Here is a 25,973-nt window from a genome sequence, read left to right as displayed (position 1 = left end):
GGAGAGCTGGGTTCACAGCACTCATGGTTAGGGTTGGGTTAGCATGGCTGCAGCAGTCACTATTGAATAACAGTGATGTATCACAAGGCTGGAGAGGCAAAGAGGAGACATGTCATCATCTTTTTTCCAGTCTTCACTGTCTCACTTTTATGTTATCTTATAATATCTTAGAATAAAAATAAAAAAAGACACATGAAAAGTTTTATACATGAAACTGGTCAAAGCATGCACACATGTCTTCATGGTGGCCACTTGTTATTTTGTTCCTGTAATGTTCCCTCTTCTGTTGCCTCTTGCAATCTATACTGTGGAAATTAACATATTTTTCTTGCTCTTATTAAAGAATTTCAAAATAATTTGATTTCTGTCAGGAACGAGGGGGAGGGATTGCAGGGGAGCTACAAGTCTCTACCCAATTAGTGACCTCGTTCGCTGAGCACATCTCATCTCTTTTTTCACTCCTCTCTTCATCACACTTTCTATTCACTACCACGCTTTAAAGCTCTCCACCTCTCTAAACCCTTTCTTTTCTTCTCCACTGGACTTTTTATTCTCCCTCTTCTCTCCTCTCTCCTGTTTCTCTCTTTCTCTCTCTCTGCACAAATGAGTCCATTCTGCCCCAGGGATGGGACCACGGTGGTTAAATCAGATTGGGGCAAGGTTATATTTGGACTGTGGCAAAACACAGAGAGAGAGAGAGAGAGCAAGAGAGAGAGCAAGAGAGAGAGAGAGAGAGAGAAGGAGAAGCATCAAACAGCTGGGTGATGTCTGGATGGCCTATTTTACATCATCAAACTGGCTGACAGTGGATTCCCAGGGCACATTGAGCTGAAAATATTAGTAATATTAGTTTAATAAAAATCTCAAACTCATTTGAAGCCATGTCACTAATTACTATTAACACGCATGGATAATAATACTGAACCATGATGATGATATTGAGGAAGACATGTATGAGTTGATCATGGCATTTATTTGGTAGTTGGAGATTTCTGTACAGGCTGATATTCATAATATTTTAGAGAATATTAAATGTTTTGGCATCATTTATTATTTCTTTCTTCACTCCACATTTCAGGGAGACTTTCAGTGTCACCTGGAAACCACAACACCACCCCACCAGCTGCCATGATGTAATGATACAAGGTGTGTGGAGTCATTTGGAAAAAACTCGTGGCTGCCACAGTCTTAAGATGAGCCATGTGCCATCTCTCCGGACCAAGCCCAGAATCAACATCAGCTTTCACTCTGCAGTAAATGTACCAAACCCTGTCTAAGGTCGGAAAAACAAATCAACAGATTATGTTAAAGGACTATTTATGTCCCATAAATCATTTGTAGTGGGGAGGAAATTAACTGCAGGGGACATTGAGGGGGAAACAAAGCATTACAAATATGTAATTTGGTGGAAAATGGTAAAGTCATCATCCATAAAGTGGCTCAGACCAAAATAAATCCAACAGCTCCAAAGCTGAAAAGTGGACTTCAATACTGTAGCTCTGCTTAATGCTACAGTAATCATTACTTTTTAATATTTCTAATAAACTATGTAATGTGAAACCACAGAGAATTAGCACCAAATTTTGCAATTCTACTACTTTCTTGGCCTCTTTTAGCTAATTTTTTCTCAGGAGTTGATGGAGACCAAATCAGAGCTAAAATGTGAGTGAATAACTGGACCAGTTTAATCACAACTCCAACTAGATAATGATGTTTCTGGGCTGGCTGAGTGTGAATATTTCTGAATTTAATCAAAAGTTCAGCAGTGGAAACCAACATATTTAGACTTTTAGAGGTTTCTTTGATTTTGTCTCAGCTTTAGTTTGACCTCGAGTAATATTACTTTAAATTCAGGGACACATCGCTGCTTGAAATGAGCCGATTCTCTTGTTACTTTCCTGTCTTAAGTCGCTCATCATGCACATGTTAAATTCCAACTCAAAACCAGGGTTATCCAAATACACAGTATAGAAATCAGTGCTCCTCAGGACAAATCAAGTTTTTCTGATCCCCTACCCCAATTAAAGATTTCTCTGCCCTGCAGTTGCCAAAAATTGATGAACGCGGCCTTAATATTAAAGACCCCTTCCAATGAAAATCAAGTTTTTAACCTTGTTTTAACCTTGTTAGCATGTCCATAAGGTGTTTTCAGTATAATACAGACATTTCATGAGCAAAATAAGGAGTCATCACCATGACTGCTGATTTCCACCTTACTGCAGTAAACCATTGACCACACCCACAGTTTCAGGTGAGGTGTCCATGGATTCAGACATCATATAACCTAAGTAACCAACCCTGTCAATTTGCAGGGACAGGGGACCAGCAAAATAAAGCAGAAACCTTGTCACTACAGAGAGTGAAAATTAGTATATCCACTAACACTGTGTCAGCCACCGCCAGTTACAAGCTAACAAACAACATAAACAAACAAAAGATACTAACTATGGTAACTGTCCTTCCAGCCCCAGTTTTCCTTTTGTCTTTTTATGTGGGAAAAGATGTTAAACAAAATACTGATCATAGCAGAGAATTTTAACATTGTTTAAAAAATGTCTGGAGAGGAACTTTAAATGAAGAAAACACATCACTCACTTTTCAACAATGCTGAGATCAGCTACTGATAATAGACTGTACTTTGCATTTTACTCTTTGGTATATCATCTATATTGATAACACTGTAGATGATGTAACATTGCATTCAAATTTTTCAATTCCAGCTCCTCAATTTTAGAATTTGGTGATAGATTTTTTCGTCTTTGATCTGTGAAAAACATCAGATCTTGTCAGAGCCTCACAATCAAAGAGCAAAGGCTTCTTTCTGGAGCTGCCATCCTGCACCGATGTTCAACAGTCATATGGGAGAACACAGGCGGCAGAGAGACTCATTGTTACACCAACAGTTGCTACAATAGACAGAATTCAGTGCTGCTTAATGAGAATGACATCTTGTTGCTACAGCTTTGAAGGCTTTGAACAGCCACATCCAGTGTGGCTTATGAATTTAAAATCAACCATACATTATGTATACAATGAATTTCTCACTTTCTCTAAGTAGGGTTGGATTATCACGAACATGACTGATCATTTTGACTTTTATTACCTGGGACTTGAGTAGATTTAGCGGATGTCAGTAGATTTAGTGGAGTGTTTGTTTTCGGTGTTAACACATTGTCAAAATAGTTTTCTGATGAGAAATGTAAAATATTGCAGACAAACAAGAATGTCCTAGTTACAGCTGCCACATAAAGGCTCACGTGGACAGCTTTTCCCAGTAGGTTAAAGAAAAAATGGGTACAATAAAAAGTACAAGTCTTCATGTCTAAAATAACATCGCTGAGTGTTATAGGAGTATACAGAGGGGATTTTCCCTCTGAGTGATCCTTAAAAGAGGGTTTGCCATTCACTACCTCTCTACAAGTTAAACCAGCCTCACAACAAAGGCTTATTTGTTCCTTCTCACCTAGAAACCACGACACCACTGGGAAAATGGATGTTTCTTTTGATATGTACATTATCAGCAGCTACTCAGGTTGAAAACAAGTCCCACTGAAAACAGAAACTTTGATGAAACGTCACAGGAAGGAGCGTCAGCTGTTGTCAAAACTGTTGCCACAAGAGACTCTTAGTTCAATATTGAGATGCCATACATTTCAGCTGAGATTTAATTTTCTGCTTGAATCTGCAGTGAGAAAGTAATCATACATACGCATGTCATCGTTTAGACAAGTTGTCAGCCCAGAATTAGAATTTCAATATGGCAGCATGCATCTGTCATCTCTATGGTTTTCATCTGGCAGGTGACGTATCAGTGAAGAACTTTTTATAACTGACAAAGCTTTCAGTCCCAACTGTTTTTCCATCTCTCTGTTCAGTGATTTGTGTTGGTGAGGTAGGTATAATATAGACAACAATATTTGTACATTATTATATTGTTATTATTTATCTTTCTAAATATTTGTTATTGCAGTTTCTTGCAGCTTTCCTGTTCTCTGCACTGGCACTTTGCTGCTGTAACACTGTGAATTTCCCCACTGTGGGTCTAATAAAGGCGATCTTATCTTATCTTATCTTATCTTAATGTATGGTATATGTACAGTATGTAAATGGTAAATGTATGTAAAGGTAAATGTCCAGCAAAATGTTCTGTAGCCAACAAATAAGTTTAAACATGCAAATCACAGACAGAAGAGGAATTATTCAGTTTGAAAACACTCATCATAGAACAAATTGAAGAAGTTTTTTTCTTCTCTCTCTGATAAACTATTAGCTGTACCTAATTCCAATCTCTATTTAAGTTTAAATTACACGTTTCATGCATATAACTGAGTGGTTCCTCAAACCATTATCAATCAGCAACAGAGACAATTGAAATGATTGCCATTTATCTCCCACATTCACACACATAGGCTAACGAAGAGCATGGATCTCATCAGTATGTGTGTCTGTGTGTTCATGCATGCTTGCATATATTTATGCATCACGGGGTGGGTTTTTTGTCCATTTGTTAAGCCTATGAATAATAATGAGCACAATGCACAAAGTAATAGATGAGATTTTCAGTGGTAGTCAACTGTGTATTGTGAGGAGGGGCGCTTGTTACACCTCTGCATAAGAAAGTCCGGCAGTCTCTTTGTAACAGTGAGTTCAGTTATTCACTAGACATACAGTACATAATACAAGAAGCAGCAACAACTCTGTCATAGCTATTCCCATATTACCAGCCCGTCCCCCCCCCAGTTCTTTTGCAAGTCACCAGATCACAGAACTGAAGGCAGGCAGAAAGACACATGACATGGCCAGAAGGTAAGCTGGTGAGGAATGTCACGGCTGGGCAGCGTGGAAGAAGTACTCACATCCTTTACTCAAGTAAAAGCCCCAACACAACAATCAAACAAATGGTCATTACGAGTAATAGTCCTGCATTCAGAAGCTTACTTCAGTAAAAGTACACAAGTAATATCAAAGGTAAAAGTACTTCCTGTGGTTCCTGTGCTTGATATTGTATATGCCAGTATTAGATGTTATTGCTGATGTGTCACCAGCATTTCGCTGCTGGTTTGACCTACTTTACATAGAGTTAGGTAGTTTAGACCAGTGGTTCCCAGTATAGGACCCAGTCCCCTTCTAAAGGTCACAAGATAAATCTGGGGCGTGGTGAGAGGAAATAAAAAACATCCTGCTGTACGAATTCGTAATCATATTTTAGGAGATTATTCTAATCTGTGGTGTTTGTTAAATATTTAACAACATGACCGCTTTGGGTCTTAAACAATTACATAAATGAACTAGAATTACCACCTCGTGGTTGTGTGCCTCCACCAAGCAGCCAAGCTGCAGAAAATTTGGTCACAATCTCTCTCTCCAGAGTTACAGCATTAAATAATGGCCAGAAGTGTTTTTGCAGAACATTATGACATCACAGTGAAGTTGGCCTCTGACCTTTTGGATTAAAAATGTCATCACTTCATAATTTTATCCTTATGGGCATTTAAGTTAAATTGTGTCGTAATTAGTGTATGAATTTGTGAGTTATGGCCAAAAATGTGTTTTATGATGTCTCATTGACCTTTGACCTTTGACCACCAAGTTCAAATCAGATCATCCTTGAATTCAAATGAATGTTTGTGCCAAATATAAGGAAATTACCTCAAAGCATACACGGCATATAACATTCACAAGAACCTTTGACCTTTGCCCACTAAATTCTAATGAATTCATCTTTGAGTCCAAGTCAATTGTTTGTGTGAAATCTGAAGAAATTCCCTCAAGGCGTTATTGATATATCACATTCAGGAGGCCAAAAACTTGTTTTGTGAGGTCACACTGACCTTGAACTCTGACCTTTGACCACCAAAATCAGCTCATCCCTGAGTCCGAGTGAACATTTGTACCAGTTTTGAAGAAAATCCCTCATGGTGTTACTCAGATATCACTTTCACAAGGCCAAAACCATTTTCGTGGGGTCACTGTGACCTTGACCTTTGACCTCCAAAATTTAATCAGTACATCCATGAGCCCAAGTGAATATTTGTGCCAAATTTGAAAAAATTCCCTCAAGGTTTTGAGATACCACATTCACGAGAATAGGATGAACTTACACACAGACAACCCGAAAAACATAAAAGGTGGATGAAGGAGCTGAGAGAAAACCTCCATCTGTGATGGACCAAGGTCTAACCAAATGGTGAGTCCAATGGCAGTCCACCCCATCAGGTCGTGTCTACAGGCTGCATCCAACAATGTCATTCTGTGGACAAAAATATATGGACACTTGTTTACCTCATCCAGAACAACAACCCTCTCCAGAGTGGAGCTACTCTGCTTCAGACAACATGCGGCACAGACACCCAAGTATGCACACTGACTGTTTATATATAGTTTTTACCTTCCAGGTTTAATTTAGTGTAAATCTGCACCTCTGTTATCCTGCTGAAGGTATAAGAAAACAAGCTTTAGTCTGACTTTCGTCCTATATTTTGCTGTGTTTAAGGTTCAGTGACAGGTTCTCCTGACACTGTCATTTTGTTCAGGAGTTCTACAGTTCGTAGAAAGTGTGGAGTTCTCACCCTGACTCTCAGCCCATCAGGTACAGCACCTCATACACACCCACAGAGACGCTGTCACACCTTGGTTTCTCCATTAACATTACAGGTCAACATGAAGTAACAACAACTGGAAAACATCCTTTCCTCTTCACCTTTGTTCTCTGCAGAGGGTTTGTGACGTTTGGAGTCTGACACTTCTCCAACAACAAGGTGAAAAGTGTCCTGGCTACCTCTGAGTTTAAGTCGTTCGATCTGTAAATGCCCTGTAAATTCTCACATTGCCTTCCAGATGTTGAGCACCTGGACCTGCAAAAGGTATGAATACACAGCCATAGACATTGAATTGTTCCTTTATTATTCAGTGAGTGATGAGGATCACATCATCTTCTCCCTGGACCTGGTGCCTGGAGGCTCAGTGAAAGCAGTGTCTGCAGGGGCACCTGAAAGTAAGTACTGCTTATTTCAACCCCAAACACACTCCATCCTCACTTCAAAGTTTGTGGATTTGTATTAATGTGTGTGTCAAAGTAATTTTAATATCCTCTGTGAAAACATTTAAACTGAAACAGTCTTATTCCTGTTTCCTGCTGCAGGAGAGCCAGTTGCTGAGGAGTCATCACAGCGCTGGTCATTCTCGGCGCTGCCAGAGTGAGTAATGTGGCATCCATCACAAATGGCCTTAAACCTGAGCACAGTGCAGCCAGGTGTCAGGCTCAGCGGTTTCCCTGCATCTGTCTTCCTCTTTCAATTTGTGATCCAAATCTCTTCTCTGTCAAAGGAGTGTTGATCCTATAGCTGAAAACATTCAGATTCACACACTCTGTCAACCTGGAGAATTTGAATAGCCGCGTCATGTAGAAAAAGGTAGAAGAAACAGGTAAATGAAAAGCTCTATCCATAATTTAAAAACCCCATAAGAGACACAAACATTCAAATTTTTAATGAGTTTCCCATAGATGATGACAATAAGAGGTTTATGCAAATACACAAAATAACATCATTTAAAAACACTTACACTGTTCATATGTGTGTGTTGTTTTATTTTTCAGCAGTAGAGGGGTCTGATGGTTTGTCTGCTGCACAGGCAGCAGCACCAAAAAGCAGTAAACTCTACAACAACTTCTGCTGATGATGTATTGATGATGCTGTTAAGAAAATACATTTTTTAAAGTTTTTTAAAAAGTGTCATTATGTGCATCAAATATGGCTTATACACCCCTTGAATCTAAAATGGCCTGAATACAATATTTTGTATGTGGTTCCTGATTTAAGTTCAGTACCCATGTTCCTATTCAAATCATTGTTCTGATTTGTTTGTTTTCTTCTCAGCAGTTAAAGAGTCAGCACTTTGGAGGCAGAAATGAATTGTTAGCATGGTTCCATTAAAAGTGTCTCACAACTCCAAAGCTTATTTGTTGTCGTTGTTGTCATTGATTTTCGTTGTAATTAAAAAAAATAGTACCAATAATAGTTGTGCCAATAACCAAGGCAAAGATGACTGATTTTGGAAAGTTTAAAGGGGATGTTGGAGTGAACAGCACAGTGGGCAGTGTTTATTATTAACATGAATGTCAAAAAAGAACTATGTGAGATCTGGAAAGTCCAACAGAAATAACATGAGAATGGGGAAAAAACAATAAAACCTGATGCTGCCACCCACTCTCCTATTACAGACCAGTGGCACTTAAAAAAAAAAAAATAGAAAAAAAATAAAAATAAAAATAAAAAACAAACTAATTGACAGAGATTTACACCAAAAAGCCCTGCCTACTACCCAATATATCATGTACGTCAAAAAAAATGAAATTGAATAAAGACTGCACTGCCGCTGTCAATTTACATTTATATTTTGCTCTACTTATTTATTTTTATCGAAATGAGGTCATATCTGTGCTACTGTTAAATACAAACACGAACCTTTATTTTACTTTCAGACAGTTTAATGTGGCAGCGACAAATTTTATATTCCACCTCTGCAGGCTTTGGGATATTGGCAATACTTGCTAACAGGGTCAATTCATTGTTGGTTTTAGTATTTTTTTTTTTTAATTCACGAGAATAGGATGGACTTACACACAGACAACCCGAAAAACATAAAAGGTGGATGAAGGAGCTGAGAGAAAACCTCCATCTGTGATGGACCAAGGTCTAACCAAATGGTGAGTCCAATGGCAGTCCACCCCATCAGGTCGTGTCTACAGGCTGCATCCAACAATGTCATTCTGTGGACAAAAATATATGGACACTTGTTTACCTCATCCAGAACAACAACCCTCTCCAGAGTGGAGCTACTCTGCTTCAGGCAACATGCGGCACAGACACCCAAGTATGCACACTGACTGTTTATATATAGTTTTTACCTTCCAGGTTTAATTTAGTGTAAATCTGCACCTCTGTTATCCTGCTGAAGGTATAAGAAAACAAGCTTTAGCCTGACTTTCGTCCTATATTTTGCTGTGTTTAAGGGAGTTTGTTGATCAAATGAACAGCATCGAATAACAACAGGTTTTTACCCTCTAAAAACTGTAATTTAGTCCGAACTTAAAAGTGTTGACCTTACAGTTCAATGGTTAGTGGAAAATAGATTACTTACTGCGGCTGTCAGCGCTTTTATACCCAGGCGCTGGGAGGACACGCCCCCTCCCCCGCGTCTCCACCACTCACAGGGCAGGAGGTGATGAGGTCATCGCGGCTGTCTGTCACGCCCATCACCGTAGCTTCCTGTGTGAGCCGTTGGACTCGGTCTGTCCACGGTGAGTCTCCGGTATGGACAGGCGCCCCGCTCCTCAACTTTCTACCGGAGATTTCATCACTGTTGTTCTACATTTGACACAGTTTACACCAGCTGGATATGGATTTCTGAACGGAATAAAGCAAAACTGAGCTCGACGTGAGTTAATTCGACCGTTGAAATTCGTTTTTTTTTTTTTTTTCGTTATTCCAGTTGTTGAAGGAAGAGGGAAAATGCCAGTTGCAACTCTTCTGCCTTTTACCGCGACCCCGAATAGGAAGTCAGCCAGCCCGACTTCTTTCAGGTTGACAGAGAAATTTATTTTGTTATTAGTGTTTAGCGCTTTTATAACCCTATGTTTTGGGGCCATTTTTTTCCTGCCGGACTCGTCCAAGCTGCTCAGCGGAGTTTTCTTTCATTCCTCCGCGGTGGAGACCAACACCCGCACCGGTCCGGACAGCAGCGACTCAGGTTCGGCTGGAAACGACGAAAGGGTCCTGGCCAAAATCAAGAAAGACCACGAAAAAGCTCTGTTAGAGGCCAAGGATACTCTACAGAAACGGCCCGACGAGATACAACAAGACATTATAAATGAGAAGACGAAAGTTGGAAAGGAGAGTATGGGTCAAGGTGGGAAGGATGTCAATAATTTACCTTCCGTTGAGTATCACCGTCCGCCCGGGGCGACTGGACACGAACCTCTGGACCCCGAAACTCGGGAAAGACGGACTAAAATCAAAGAGGTAAGGATCTGTTGAGCTAGCGCACTGTTCGCTCTGTGAAGGAAAACGTCACTCCAAACCCCACCAAATATGCGACATTTTTAACATTTTCTTTGCCCTAGATCAGTTTATATTCACGATAGAACATGGCCCAAAACTTAAGACCAATCATCCACATCCCCTCTACAATTCGGCGCACATATAAAACACCAAGAACCTCTAAAGTGAATAAAACCAGAACTTTTATACAATGTTCCCTTGTTATTGCGAAAGTCTTCTCCGCTGACGTTACATCGCGGAGGGCTGTGGCAATAAGTGTACAACAAGTATCCAACTTGTTATCTTGCTGAATCAGAGCTGACCATTGTGTAATCATTTCAAGCCGAAATTGGCAAAGCAATTGTAGTGTTTAGCTAAAGATCCTTTGCCATGTAGTGAGATCTGCGTACACCTGCCGGTGAATTTGACACGTCATTTTGGCAGATTTTTAAACGAAGTTCGGCGTGACGTTTTTTCTTTACACGTAATTTAACAGCAGTCAGTTCCTGAGGAAAAAAGGAAAGAATGCAGGCAGGATCCACCGCCCCCCACCGGACTGATCTACCTGTCTTTCAAGTCTCCTGTGTCAGGACAATACGGGCTGGCGCAAAGCCACCTCGGATCATTGAAACCACGAAGTGGGAACACTGGGGAGCATGGACGTGGAGAGTAATACACACCGTTTAGCCTTTCACTGTTCTTAATATGATCTGTTTACAGTTTTTTACCTGAAGATTGGTCTCGTTTGTTAGCCTGGCTTATTATTTCCCGTAGCAATGTTTTTGTATGATGTAATTATTACTAATTGGAGTCATTTATCCTCATATGTATTTACAAAGATTGTGTCACAGTGCTCATGTACATCCCCTTGATTCAGTGGCTTGTGTGCCCCCTGATGTCCTCTTATTCCATGAGAGCAAACACGGCAGCCCTGTAGCCCACAGCAGGGTGAAAAACACCAACAGGTAGCATGTCTGTCTGATATTATTATGTTATGTCACTGCACAGTGTGTGTGTGGGGAAACAAGTGGAAAGCCCAGTGGTGAAGTCTCAGAGGTGGATTCAGGTGGCTGCTGATGCTGTGCAGTCAGCCTGGTGCTTTCTGCTGTGCTGTTATGATCCCAGCTCTCCCTGTCTGAAAAAAACATCCTCCCTAAAAATTCAAACCAAATCGAGGTGGAGGTGACAGCCGTATCAAAAGTGTTATTTTGGTAAAGAGTTTTCACATGGGGCTGTTGGAGAGCGTTTCTCATAGATCTGTTCAGTGGAGTGATTTTATTTCCATTTAGTCATTCAGGTGTTAAACTGGTGGTCTCATGCAGAGGACCATTGAGTGAGTGGGCAGATTAGGGTTTGGTTTCCTGACTGAGCACTTGTGGCTGTTGTGTAGACATTCAGGTGGCCTGATATTGGCCTTTCATTGGAAATCATTCAAAAATCAGATATCTCTGGGCCATTGTGGCATAGAGCTCATGTGACGAAGCTCATGATATGACTTCCCTGAACAGCCTCAGGGATATACATAGGGCTATAGTCAAAATTGACTCAATGAAATAACACAATGATAGATATTTATATGTGAGAAAATTATGAAATAAGAAATAATTGGCAAAGACTATGGTAAAAGTCAAATCATTTCAGTGAACAGTAATACAGTTGGCAAGGCCCTTAAAACACAAGGCTGAACTTATTAACAGTGTTATGTTAAAGAAAATACCCTACAATGCTTAGTCTTGTATGAAAACATGATATTTTATCAATATATCGCTCTGGTGCCTGGTTGTAAACACTACCCTGAAGCCTAATATGATAATTTCATGTATTTGGTAATACATGCACACTGTTTGAAATGCAGATGGGGGAGGTTTGTGACCTTAAGATGACATCACCTGCCACTAAAAGGAACCTAGCCGTCGTGCTGTCAACCACCTGAACGTGGCATTAGACAGATCATGTCAATGAGAATCCATACTGTTTACAAAGTACAGTTTGCTGATAGTGTACATCCTCATGTCAGCTGATTGTCATCAAATAGGCTATTTCACAGATGTCTGATGAATTTGTCATCACATTGGCAGCGGTGCAAAAACACAGTCCCAGACATGAGATCTTCAGCAAAATTAGATATAATCTTTCATCGTTTTCAAAAGATATACTGACCTCTGAGTCATTGCTGTGCTAAGTACTAGTGTTTAAGGTGGAATAAGATGGTTTTATGTCTAACTTCAATCTGAAATTGTAGCTGTTTGCTTTAGAGATGCATTTTCTTGATTTATAGCCCACATCATAAATTTAATGCACCCATAAGAGAGTCCTTAAATCCCAGATTTTCTCCCTCCAAGCTGTCTTCAAACTCAACCGTGAACTGTGTGACTCTGAAAACAACATCAGCAGCAAGTGAGGAGAAAAGTCAACATATTAGATTGGTTTCATCGAGGGGGAAAAAAACAACAGTTGTGAATGTTTTCAGGGTTTGTTAAGGCAGCTATCTGCGTTTATAAAGTACAGTGGAAACACAGATCGTAATGCTGAGGGCTATTTTCTAAAATGACCAAAAATCAAGTTCATTTCATTCTGCAAAAAAGGGTAGCACTTATACTGAGGGCTTTAGACTGAATTTTTTCACAAGTGGCTCTGATGCTGCTTTTGAGGATTTTCATAGCTCCAGCAGGATCACTGAAATTTAGATTCTGGTCTCCATGTGCACACCCACTGTTTCTTTTTTAGCATTTTTTTGCCATCATCAGCTGCTGATCTGATTTTGATATCTGTAGTAAACTAAACACATCCAGCAGCGCTTTAAACAGTAGAATAACCTCCTGTTTCTTGATCACCTGCTGGTTCCCTGTCAGAAGTGTCAGTATTTGGGGACCAAGGTGGCACAGGAGGAGTTCAGATAAAAACAAACTTAAAGCAAAATAATTAGATGTGTGTTTAATTGTTACATGAAGGTAATGAGAGGTTAGTTTCGATGGCATCATATGCTGTTGTGCATTATTAAGGGGTCAGACATCAGGATATTGACCACCTACATGTATAATGTCTTTGGTGCCAATGGGAGGATCTTCAATGGGTGCTGTGACGCTGTCTTTCACCCAGTCACCATTCCTGCGTGACAGCTGTTTAGATTGGGAGGTGACAGTTTGTCACAGCGAGGATAAACATGCTTGTTCCTCTGTAAATAGGCACATTGTAATCTCAGTGTAAACTCACAGTGTTGCAGAAGTGTTCCATGACAGTGCAATATTTTCTGACAGGAAAACAAGTCCAAATGTCTGTGAAAACCTCCAGCCTAATGAAGCAACTAATGAACAGGTTGGAAACATTTGGAAGGAAATGTAATGATTTGAAAGCACAAGAAAAGATACTACTCAACATGACAACCTTAAATAAAACATAATCGACAGAGTAGATTGTTATGGCTTTATTTCAGTTGTTAAAGAGAAACAGTATTTTAAAGAGATCAAAGGTAGAAAAATGTGGCACAGTCATCTCATCTTATCTTGAAGCACAACATAGTTCTGAGCAAATCTACAATAAATATGTTCTCAAACAGATCACATCGTCCTCTGTGACCACAGCTGATATAATAGCGTTTAAGTGAACATCAGTACTTGCCTGCTGTGTCAACAGATATCACTCTTACTTGAACATTCAATATATGTCCGTTCCTCTGTTTATTAAAACTGAGACCTGGAATAAACAAAAAAAAAGTATGGTTTTCGACAAACCTGTTCAGCTAAATACTGAGTCAACAGTGTTGGTTATGCCTCGTATGATTAGATATGACAAATGTCAGCAGGAGAGAGTTTTTTGCTTAAATTAATATTCCCTGGTCACAGCTATTGACTTATCCAAGTTATGAATGAGTAGACATGATGAAGGGCATGAAACCTGCAGATCTGTTCTGCTTGACATGTAATTGAACAAGTGACAGATGCTAAGTTAACACTTGTCTCTAGAGAGGACTACGCTTTCTATCTATTTCTATCTTTTTACATTATCAGCAATTGCAGTAGTAATTATGAGTAATTGTTGAAATGATAGCAGTAAATTTGTAGCAGTACTTGCAGAAGATGCCATAATCCTAGTTGTTAAAAAAGTTATTTTAACAGCATTAGAGGATATAGTAGCAGTAATAGCACCACCAGCACAAACAGTGAACAGTGAATGGCTATTAGGCTGGAACAAGTTATTATTTTCTTGATTGATTAATCTGCTGATTACTTTCTTGATTTATCAGTTGATCATTTGGTCCTTTAATTTTCAGCAAAAAGTGAAAAATGCAAGTAATTCCCCAGAGAAAATGGTGACGTGCCAAGAATAAGGTCACAGCTTTCATTAGCAATTAATCAGCTAATTATTTTCTTGATTTAATTGATGAATTGTTTTGTCTCTGACATGTCAGAAGATGGAGAAATATGCCGGTAATAATGTCCCACAGCTGAAGGCAATAGACTCAAATCGATTCAGCTGTAGTAGGATTTTCATTTCTTTTCTTGCTTCAGTACTTTTACTATCAGATGAATATAAATCTTATTAGTAGTGGTCATAAAAATTATAGTAATCTTTGCAGTAATCAAATTAGACTTAGTGTTTGTAGCAATAGTTTTAGAAGAAATCACAGTTGGTAGAGGCAGCATCAGGAAACTGGACTTCTAGTAGTAGTAGTAGTATATTGATATCTGTGATACTGGTTGATTTCCATCTCAAGGCCTTAAGGATGTTGCTCAAAGTGCTGTTCTTGGAAGTTTCTTGCTTTTTGTGCTCCTGCATTTACCTGGACCAAAAATAGCAGCTGGTTAACTTGTGCATAATGATCAAAGGACAAACAAGCCGACACAATTTGCAGTCATAAGTGATATGACAAAACAAATTAATCACCTTATTGTTATTCAGATATTTTAAGCAACACTCAAGCATAGTTGCACCTGACAGCTTGAGGTTTAAAGGCTCGTACTTGGCTCCTCCGCAGATCTCTTATCTTTTTCATTTTTCAGCACTGTCTTCAGTGAAGCCAGTATCTCTGTTGACTAAACACAGCCATGCAAACACACTCTTACATGCCCCACATGACCTGATGGCCTGTTTTTATTCAGCTGAGGCTTCTTAAGTTATTTGAAGATAAAGTTCTCTGATGCAGGCTTCTTGCTCTGCTTCTCCACCATCTGACTGGGTTATCCAGGGATCTGCCCTGCAGTTTGTGGTGGTCTCAGTGGGTGAGCGTTGTGTTTGTGATGGGTGCGCGACAGGCTGCTGGGGCCACTCTGTAAAGGATAAATGGCTTGTTGTTAGTGACCGCCACAATCCTACAATCAGCTAAATCTGTTTGTCTGCTCGAAATCAAAGGCTCTCTGGAGAGCCCCTCTGCAGCCCCTCCTCCCTGCCGACTGCACACTGGGCTTTCACTTGCTCTCAGAGAGGCTTTGGAGGCAAGAGCGGTCGGGGGTAATAACGTAAACCATGGCTGATAAACAGAATGAAAATCAAGGTGGATTGGGCAGAGACAGGATGCTAGAACACCTGTGGTATTTGACACAGTAAACTACTTTTCCATTTGGCAGTAACATGTTTCCTAGCAGCTGGAATGGATTACATTTCAGGATTTAATAGCAGCCATGGAATACATTGAAATTGTGAGTGGACTGAGACCCAGTTTAATGACATGAATTGTCATTTAAGTGATGCCTCAAGAGAGAATGAGAGTAAAAAGGAAACAGAGTGTACATGAGTAGGGAATGACCGAACACGTGGATAGAGATGAAACTGAAACTGAGCTGTATGTGGTTGTTGTGTCGTATACTTCAGTGGAATTCTGTGGTTTAACGGTGTAAGCATAGAATTACCCTGGCAAATTAGAGTCTCTTCAGGCAACGACAAGCAGAAATGAACCTGTGACGACAGTACATGAATATGTCAAAGGCAGGGCAATGTGAGTTAGGTGCACTTGCGTCACATTCACACTTCCTGTATAAACGGGGTATCAGTATATGCTGATATCAAACTCAGTGGTGTGGAAACCACACTGTTGATCTCTTGAGGAAGAGAACATTATGTATGTTCATCGTGGTCCAGCTTGGCTATGGAAAGTTCACAATCACAGCTGACATTGTAAATATATCCCTCTTTGGCTTGCCAAACACACATTTAGGCTACAAGCTTATTGCCCTCTAATTTTCAAATGCCTAATTTTGAAATTGACAGCAAACATTTTATCTTGCCTGTTCCACGTCTTCACAATCTGTATCTTAAGGATGTTCAGTTTACTAACTTTAATAAGTATACCAGGTATCAGGCAGATGCCACCACTCCATATTGAATATACATTCTTTTGTCTATATCATTATAAAGTTCATTGTTTTTGCATGTGGTTGCATCATTCAATCATGGCAGGCTGCCTCACTCAATTTTTTTGCGACCTCTGTCCCTGCCTCCAGGTTACTTTAATAAAATGATCCCAATGAGTTTCACGCAGTCCGGTATACAGAGTTTAAATCTTGGCAGACACCCTCAATTTACATGTTAGAGATGACACATTTTGACTGTGGTTAATATACTGGTTGGTTCTGAGTCTTTATTGGCATATTATAAGTTTGAAAATCTAAAATTACACAGATTATAATTCCCCTTTATACTGGGGACTCCCCGGATCTCCTGAGACTCTCTCAGGGGAGTAGCACTAAGAACCATGGCTGAAGTCCTGCATTTGTGGCAGCATTATTTAATAAAATGTCAGAATAGACTTGTTGCTAATTAATAAACACACATTCACCTTTTCTGCAACCTCTGCTGTCCTGTCTCAGTCATCCTGCTCCTGGTGTGTGTGTGTGTGTGTGTGAGATGTGACGAGGTGGAGCTCGTTGCCGTTCAAGTATGCAGATGAGATGCAAATGAGTGTTTGACTAGCCATAAGGACAGTTTGTTTGCAGTGCGCACTTCTTTCAGCTCACTATCTTAAAAGGACAATCGCTTAACATCCTGTCAGCCCGTCACCTCAGTCAGCACCTCTTCCTTTTTGAAATGCATATACATGCAGAGAGGAAACTAAGTGGTGGCTTGCATACACACACACACACACACACACACACGCTCATGCATCCTGGTGTTCAGAGAACTGTGGATTAGAGACTGGTGGTTTGAAAAGGTTTCTCCCGCCTGTCAAAAGGAAACTGTCAAGGAAAGATGAAACATCAATCTTTTCTTTCTCTCTCTCTTCACGTCTCTACATGCCTGTCATTTCCTTCCATCTTCTTTCCCTCTCTGCTCACTCTTACCTCTTCATCCCCTCTTTGTTGTGACTTCTCCCTCTGCTTCTCATTTCTCCTCTTCTGCTTTGTCCAGTCCAGTTGTTTTTGCCCGCTCCCAACACAATTGTTTGCCCCACTGTGTCTGCATATGTGAGTGTGTCTTTGCAAGCGTGTGTGTGTTGCACAAAAAAAAAAAACCCAAAAACTTCTCCAACCTTTTGAGCCTGAAATAAAATTCCGTGTCTGTCTCTTTCTCAGGCAAACTTGGCAGCCTGTAAGTCCTATTTCTGTCCCGACTGTTTGGACTAATTGCCTCTGGTTCCCGGGTCCTACTTCTTTTCTTAGAGTGGAAAGCAGACGTGTGTGTGTGTGTGTGTGTGTGTGTGTCAGATAGAGTTACTGCTTGCTCCTCCAGGTGCTCTCTTTACATGTGTGTGCCGATGCAGATAGAGAACTCTTTCAGGTATCTGGAGCCCTGTTCAGTTCCAGTGCTCGTGTTAGTAAAGAGAGAGAGAAGCCACCAACAGTTGCGTTTATGTGGAGCCTTTTGTCATTAATCTGAACAGGAGCCCAGTCAGAATGAAATTGCCTGTTTGGGTGCATTCACAGAATTACAGTAGCTCATTATATGAGCAAGAAACCTATGTGTATGGAGCCAAAACGATGAGATGATTGCTAGGAAATTAATCAGCAACTTATTTGATAATCTATGATAAAAATAATAATAATAATAATAATAAGCAATTTTTCAAGTGAAAATGTTAAAGACTCATTAGTTCCAACTTCTCAGTTTTGAGGATTTGCTGATTTTCTTTGTCTCATGCAACAGAAAACTGAGTTGTAATGGTGTTTGTGCAGGCACCACTGTGGCGTTTTTGATGAGTATTTTTCATTATATTCTGACATTTTACAGACCAGACATAATTGATTAGTTGAGAAAATATTCACTAGGTTAATTGTGAGTTGCAGTTAGAGGGGAAACAACATTCTCTGGTTCCAGCTTCTCAGATGTGAATATTTGTGTTCTCTGTTTCATTTTATTGTAAACTGAATCTTTGTGTTTTGGACTGTGGCACAGCAATTTGAAGATGTCACACAGGACTCAGGGAAATTGTAGAGTGAAAAAATGTATTGGGAAATTTATAAACTATTACTCAGGATATCAAAATGGTTGAAGCAGTGAATGTAAATTCTTATGGATTAAATTATGAATCGGATATTACCCAGTGATCCTAGGCAACTGCTATATATCAGGGTGCCCAGTGTCTATCCTGTGAAGACAAATCATGCTGTACCTCGAGGCCAAGGCCAGGACGCTGGCTTGGAGTCTAAGATCCGAGTAATGAATATTGTAATAGTCTTATAAAGTCAGTATAAATGTATAGTCTATATCTAAATCTATATCTAAAGCCTGCTCGGCTTTAGATATTTTAAATCCATATATGAATATTGATTGTTACAGCACGGCTCTCTGGAAGTTGGTGTGGATCGATTGTGGTTGGGTTTCAGTAGGTTACAGAAGGTTGGGCTGGAGGAGGAGGATGAGGATGAATGTACTCGCTCCAGGTCCTTCGCTTGATGCCTCCTGAGGTCTAGTGGGGAATATAGACTCCAGAGTGACTGATGAGGCAATTTCGCATGTATATGCACTCAAACTGTCAATGCACGTCTTCCATGCTTTGTGTCTATGTGTGTGTCTTGTTGCCTTTGTATAGTCCAGCCATAGCCAGGGGCAAGCCCCAGCTTCCCACACAGCACAGGCCTGGATGGGGAGATGATGGTATATGAAGCTTTATTGCCTGTACACTGTATCTATCTCAGAGGTACATCTAGCTTTTTAGTGCTGTTACTGTCTCTACTCTCCCAATTCCATTCCCACTCATGCATAGTCATTGAGCGTTAATTTGGAAAAGCTTGGAGCAAAGTAAATTAGATGGATTGTTATTGCTATTACCTAGTATTTGTGCTTCAGCCTTGAAGCTTGGATAGGAAGCTACACAAGTAGGATTGTACATGTGCAGCACACCAGCTGAAACGCATACACTTCGCCCTTGGCGTTACAGCTGCGATTGTCATGGACATGAAAAGTCATGGAAAGTTAAACATGTACTTCACACCACTAGCACTGTGCTGGTGGACTCTGCCTGCTTTAACAGCCACTTTGTCAAAAGCAATTCACTTTAAAATGGAAACTGTTGCCTGGTAAAATGGGGAAAGCGACTGCAGTAAATCAAATGAAGTCCTGATTTGTATCTATTTTCAAATGATTATAAAAATAAATAAAGGTAAAACCAACACTGTCAGGAATATCCTGGAAACCGATATTAGTTATAATAGAGTTAGTTTTCAGCCAGTGACCTCTGGTCAGGTGTTATCATGTGCCTTTGAGCCTTGAATCAATAACACTTTATCAAAGGTTGGCTTTACATTATTAGCCGTCCAACAAATGGTTGATTAATCAATGGGGATTGTAAAAACATTCATCGCCATTTATTAGTGGAGTTGCCTGAGATACCGTTTGTTCCAGTACTAGTTTTAGGAAGTTCACATTTTTGGAAGCTGAGACAAAACTCTAAAGTGTTTCCTCTACAATATCAGCACTAGGGAAAAAGCCAGTGAAGTGCATTTTTGCTTTGGGCTTAATTTTGGGTGTTGTGATGCATGAAGGCGCCAGGTGATGCAATTTTAAACAGTTAAGATTAAATGTTTTTAAGTGCTTGCAGTGAGGTTAATGACCGCAGTGTGTTGTGTGTTATATAGCTCTGTTGTATTGTGCCTGTGGAGGTTTGAAACAAGCTTTCAGTCATTTGATGGAAATGCAATCAGCCAGTCGGCTAATGTTGCCGTGCCTTTAACGTACACTAGACTGAAAAGAATTAGTGCCTGAAATAGCCAGCAAAATGAAATGTCAGTAACAAGTCATCAGTAACCCTTCAGCCGTCTCTGCACACATCATTTGACCCACCTCTGTCTAATGCTTCAGTCCACTCTCCTTCACTTAAACCTCTTTCTTTAAGTGTCCACAGAGCGCGTAGCCCAACCACCAACAAGAGCCAAACTGAAACTGGTGGACGTGCTTAACAAAATCTGAATTAGACTTTTAGGTTGGGCAAAGGGAAGAATTGTGGTGCTTCATTTTATTCATTTATTTTTTTTTACCACCCCGACCTGTATGTACAAGCTGACATTTTCAGCTGAAGGTGAGCTTTAGAGCTTTGCTTTCTCTGCTGAATTCTATCAATGCACCACAGGCTTCTCCTGCAGTAGGAGATGGACCTGGTTTTCCTGTGTGTGTGTGTGTGTGTGTGTGTGTGTGTGTGTGTGTGTGTGTGTGTGTGTGTGTGTGTGTGTGTGTGTGTGTGTGTGTGTGTGTGTTTTCTTCCACTTCCTGCTGTGGGCAGCTGCTTATTGACAGACTCCAGTAGCTCCTCTTAATGTGACCATGTTTTATTTGGTGTTTGAGTGAGTTATGAGTTCACCATGAATTGGTCTCTCTTCTCTTTTCTCGCACTTATTTTCTTTGTGTTCACCCTCCTTTTGTCTCTCTTTACACACAAAAATCCTAGATATAAAGTAGATCTGCTTCACTCTACTGGTGTCTTTCACTCATTCAAATCATCACTGAACTAGAAGGGCACTCAAAGAGCACAGACCTCTGCCAAGGCCAGTGTCAAACAACATACACCAGACGTCAGAGAAAAGAAATTGTCGTAAATGATCCACAAAATTTCTTCCTTCCCTGGTCCTCGCTCCATCCATCCATGAAGTTCGGAGCATATCAGTTCAGTACTTTTCATGTAATCATGCTGACAAATGAAGGAACACAGGTGAAACCTAATGTCCTTGGCAGAGCTAATCGTCCCCACTGACTCTCCCCTTTTAACGACTTGAGAGAAAACTTTTTATTTGAGAAACATCTTTATTGATATTTTGTGAATTTGATCATATTGTAGTAAGGAGTCTCTAGATTTTCAAATCTACTCCATTCAGTGTGGGAGTTTGCTGTTGCTGCTGTTTGCTGTCAGTGAGAACTCCACACTTTGTCCATCTGTTTCACATTAAAACACGTCCAGCGGTTCAGAGGGCAGAAGCCCCTTCCTTCACTATAAGGTATTTATTGTGAAGCACATGCAGGAAGTGAGATTCATTCACAGCAGTAATGGCTGTTATTTATCCTCAACCTCAAAAGACTGTAAATTCTAAAACTGAAACCCGACCTGATACAGAATGGAAATAATGTCGGACAAAAACAAATAGGAATATGCCTCACATGTCCTAGGCTAGGTTCAGAAATACTGCGCATTGCTTTTTGGATCATTAGCAGTCTACAGTATATTGCAGCATTATTAGCATTTGTTTAGTTATAGACAGTGATGTATGCTGAGCCTCTCAGCCTCATGGGGCTTTGGGTGAACACACACATGTAGAATCTATGGGCTGGCGCTGCCATTAATGACCATGCCTTGTGTGATTGTCACAGCTGTTGGATTAGTGAGGCCAGGAGGCGCAATTATTCTTGTCTGGCTCAGAGATTGTATACCGCTAACTCATTAGCATTCAGGGGTTATTGATTGCTTTTACAATAACTCCAATGTATTGTGTAATATTGGAGAGCAATCACATTTTTCAGGTCCTCACAGGACAACATGGGGAACCAGGGGAAACAATAATGTGATTAAACTGTCATTCAGAGGTGAAGTGTTCAGATGTTTTGTGTTTGTTAAAGGACAAAGAAGTGTTAGAATGGCCTGACCTGTTAATGTTATAGGTAAGACAAAATAACAACACAGTTTCTCTCATACTCTCTGCTCCAATGTCCCTGCTTGAGTTATATGTGAGGAGAATATGAGTATCTAGTAAATGATCAGATGCTCTTAACAACAGTAAAAGAGAACAGTGATTTTTCTGAAACATTTTCCTACAGTTTACAATCTAATGAAAACCATTTTACAATTCGGTGATTTAGAATTACTGTGTTTCTTCATGGGCTACCACTATTCTCCCACTTCTCACGCTGAATACATTTCAAAAGACACTGGATAATTTGAAGTTGAAAACAGATTGTTTTCATTAACTCATGAAAAGATGTGATATATGATTTTCTCAAGACAGCGATGAAATGTGTGTGTAATTGACTTTAAGAAGTCAATTGTGTTATAAACCCATTGTTTAAGAAGGTCTGAAGTCAAACAGTGGTTCATCAACTGCCTCACTTTACGACAGTTAAAAGAGGAGGAGCTGTGTTGAAATGAACACAGAACAACACCAAGTAAATACACACAGTGTGAATGTGTTAAAGTCTTCCTTATATCTTTTTTTGCACATTATATTGCAGGCTTAGTTAACCTGGCCTGGTCTGGCATGGCCTGGCCTGGCACACAGTGTAACACATGAGCCTTGCAACTCAGGGTGAAATGCTATATCTTATTCTTCATGCCAGCAGCAGCAAGTTGCAGCATGGGCGTTTTCATATTTTGCCAACCGATGCCAACTTGAAGGAATTTGCTATTGTCTGTTCTCACATGAGACTGGTGTTATTGGACATGCTTCACAGGGATTGGGAGAGAAGTATGTTGAACAGTGGTAGAGGAGGAGGTGGAGGAGGAGGTCTGCTTGCCAAGGCAGAAACAGTTTAGTAGAGTTAGTTTTGTCTTGATTACAGGAGCTTGCAGTATTGTTGAAAGTACTTTGATGTGTTTTGTTCAAGTTCAATAACTTGTATGTGAAGTCTGAGACAAATAATTCATATTATAATGATTTTTTTGTGATACTGAGGAAAACAACAGGTGTTTCCTTCCCCCTCTACTGCAGACAGTTGAACTCTGCTTTCTGGCAGTTGAAACAGCTCGGCAAATGCAAACAGCTCTGAAAATCGATAGTTGGCCACAAAACAGCACCAAATTTACAGGCCAGCTAACGACGGCATGTGAATGCATCATTCTGTTCGTCAGTTCATCACTTTCACCAACAAAAACACAAAAAAGAAGTCCCAAAGATGTTCTCAAAAGGATGTTTTTCTTCATTGGCGCGTTAACTGGGATTTGAGCCAAATTTCCGACATCTGTTGTTTGAGATGAGCTCATTGTGTATCGTCAGCTGATCACATTTCCCATTCAGGGTTGTGTTACATCATGCTCCAGCTTCCCGTTCATTCACTGTTTTGTTTGGAGTTGACCCACCTGTGTACACTTCTGAAGGCTTATCTGTGATGTGAAAAGAAGAGATGGCTCGAACATACACACACACACACACACACACACACACACACACACACACTCAGGAGGACAGAAAATTTTGCCTTTTCACATCCACGTCAACAAGTTGCCAACTTTTCCTTGGCATATACAAGCACCAACAGGCTGCTTTCAGATGCTTGAGCTGGTTTGGATTTGAAACCCTCCAGGCTGTGAGTCTCGAGAGGGGATATAGTATTTTGTGACCAAGGCTTGTAGCCCAGTGATGGAGATGTGGGGGAAAATGCACTTGGATATTCAATATTAATGTGTCCCAAGCACTGTGGGGGTTATGGCCGGCTGATTCTTTCTGCCTAATCCAATTCGGTCTAATACCCAGAGTCATAGCCTGTCAATCACATAGTCCATTTATTTTTCAATCTTCCCTTCCTTCCTTCTCTCCTTTTTTTCCCCATGCGAAGGCTAGCACTTTAACACTGCAGACTCTGCCACCCTGCATATTGTATTAGCTAAGGGCCTGATAATCTCTTGGTAGGGTGTGAAATTTAAGAACCATAAGAACTTGCTTATGAGTGTTAGAGCAGTGTTGGAAAGGGAACCATCCTGACATTGCATCCATCAGCATCATTTATGCAACTTGACACAGTTTCTTTACATAAACAAAGTCAGGATTAGATGATTTAATGTAGTTTTCTTCAAGATCATAGTTTATTTGGTCAAGATGGTGCAAGTACTTGGATACTACTGTTGAGGGTCGTCTTTCATCATGTTGACTGTTGGACATATGATTAAGGTTTTTGTCTTTAATAAATGGACAGGCAAACAGTGCAGCAGGGCAGCGTAAGCTTGAGGCAAGGTCTACATTCTCGAAAGGCATTTTCCTTAGGCTGCGTTGGCGTTTTTTGTGTAATTAGCATCTGATTTACTAAGGTTGCAGGTAATTATGCGATCAGCAAATGTGACTGCCCTCTGGGCGCCCTGTGCAAGTGAGAGAAAGCCGAAAAGTTGCAGCACACCGGTGGAATTTGTGTGAGATCAGCAAGCTCAAGAACAAAGTGGAGATGTTGTAATGCTGTAACAGTAATACTCCTCATTCACAACTCGACTCCAGCTCAGAAAGAAACAAAAAAGATGGTTATGAATACAACAACACCTCAATAGAAATGTCTCACAAGGAGAGTGCATGGTGCCAGAGTGCATAAGCATCTCAGTGAATGTCAAGTTTAATGACCGCACAGCCATAAGTCCCTGTTGGCTCTTTGTTTTGGCATTTAAAAAATATTCATTTGGTATTACTGCTGTGTTTCTCTTTCTCAGAGGCTCTGTTTTTGCTGTGAAACTTCACTACAGCTTCCCTGCTCATTTTTTATTTTATTGAATTTAATTTTTTCTGTTTAGTGCGCTCATCCACTGCTGTCACCATTGAAACTTTACCCACCACATTCTTCCTTTAGTAAAACTGTGAAAACTTTGACCTGGAAATAAGGCAGAGAGACTTTTCTATGCAAGACAAGGTTGTGACAAATAAATCAAGCACAGATCAAACTGTAGCTGATCCTGCCTCTCTCCTAACCCGTTATACTTAAATTGCCAAAAGAAGGGAGAGTGGACAAAAAGGTCTTCACTCAGGGACACACTTATTTGTAATTTTCTGATGTTGGTCTCTGGAGCCTTATTATGTTATTTTTGGATTAAAAATTATTACAGTTATTGTCAAACTAAAAGTACCAAACACACATGCTTCAAAGTTGACACCATGTTGGTGAATCAGCATTCACAATACCACAGCAATGTTGTCATGTCCTCCCACAGGTTAAATTCTCTAAAGACTGAAGCCTTTATCCTCATGTTACCCTCTCTGAATGGTGTCTTTAGTCTAACGGTCATATAAATAAACTCAGGAGGGCATTTATGACCATCTGGGTGCTACTGGGAAATACTTGTATAACCTCTGATCTGTGTTTGTACCACCACAGGGAAAACTGTTTGTTGATGTTTGTTTAAATTCAAGTGACTCCACATTTGGTTCCCTCTTTGGCCTTTTAGGTGTCTTTGTAGAGCTGGTTCTGCAGAGAGAGGCAGAGTATATGAGATAAAGTTGTCATTAATGGACTGCAGGACACTGATAACAAACAGGGTCTGGATTTAATTTGACAAATGATCCTACCAAACCCACACTCACATCAAATTCTCCAGCTGACTGTAGCAGAAATCCACCCCTAGAAGCTGCTGGTGTCCTTTTTAAAGCCGACTCACAAAGCCGCTTCTGCACTTCTGGGAAAATAAAGATTAAGACTGAACTGATCTGTTGCACAGAAAAAAGGAAGAAAGGATTTGTGCCGGCCTTCTCCCACCACTGCACTAATAGTTACAAATGGAAGAGTTTTAAAGTGTTTTAGCTGGCTAAAGAAGATGCATTGGATCCCTGCCCAGCTGGTGAAATAGAGAGCTCTGCAGGCTCCTAGCTGGGAACTTCACCGGACTATTTCTCT

At 40.3% G+C, this 25,973-nt stretch overlaps 1 protein-coding gene across 1 annotated transcript in view; it reads left to right on the top strand.

Moving 5' to 3' along the window:
* Positions 1–9,208: 9,208 nt before the first annotated feature.
* Positions 9,209–25,973, top strand: part of man1a1 (mannosidase, alpha, class 1A, member 1) — a 142,347-nt gene continuing 125,582 nt past the window's right edge. The window contains exon 1 of the mRNA XM_071468064.1: positions 9,209–10,022. Coding sequence (XP_071324165.1) covers positions 9,513–10,022 — 510 coding nt within the window. The 5' untranslated portion in view covers positions 9,209–9,512. The remainder of the gene's footprint in view (positions 10,023–25,973) is intronic.

The sequence above is a fragment of the Trachinotus anak genome, unplaced genomic scaffold (genome assembly GCF_046630095.1).
Source record: "Trachinotus anak isolate AG129_WGS33_773 ecotype Australia unplaced genomic scaffold, CSIRO_AGI_Tana_v1 ptg000031l, whole genome shotgun sequence".
Classification (NCBI taxonomy): domain Eukaryota; kingdom Metazoa; phylum Chordata; class Actinopteri; order Carangiformes; family Carangidae; genus Trachinotus; species Trachinotus anak.
The sequence above is the reverse complement of the archived record's forward strand: the minus strand, read 5'-3'. Positions and strand labels throughout refer to the sequence as shown.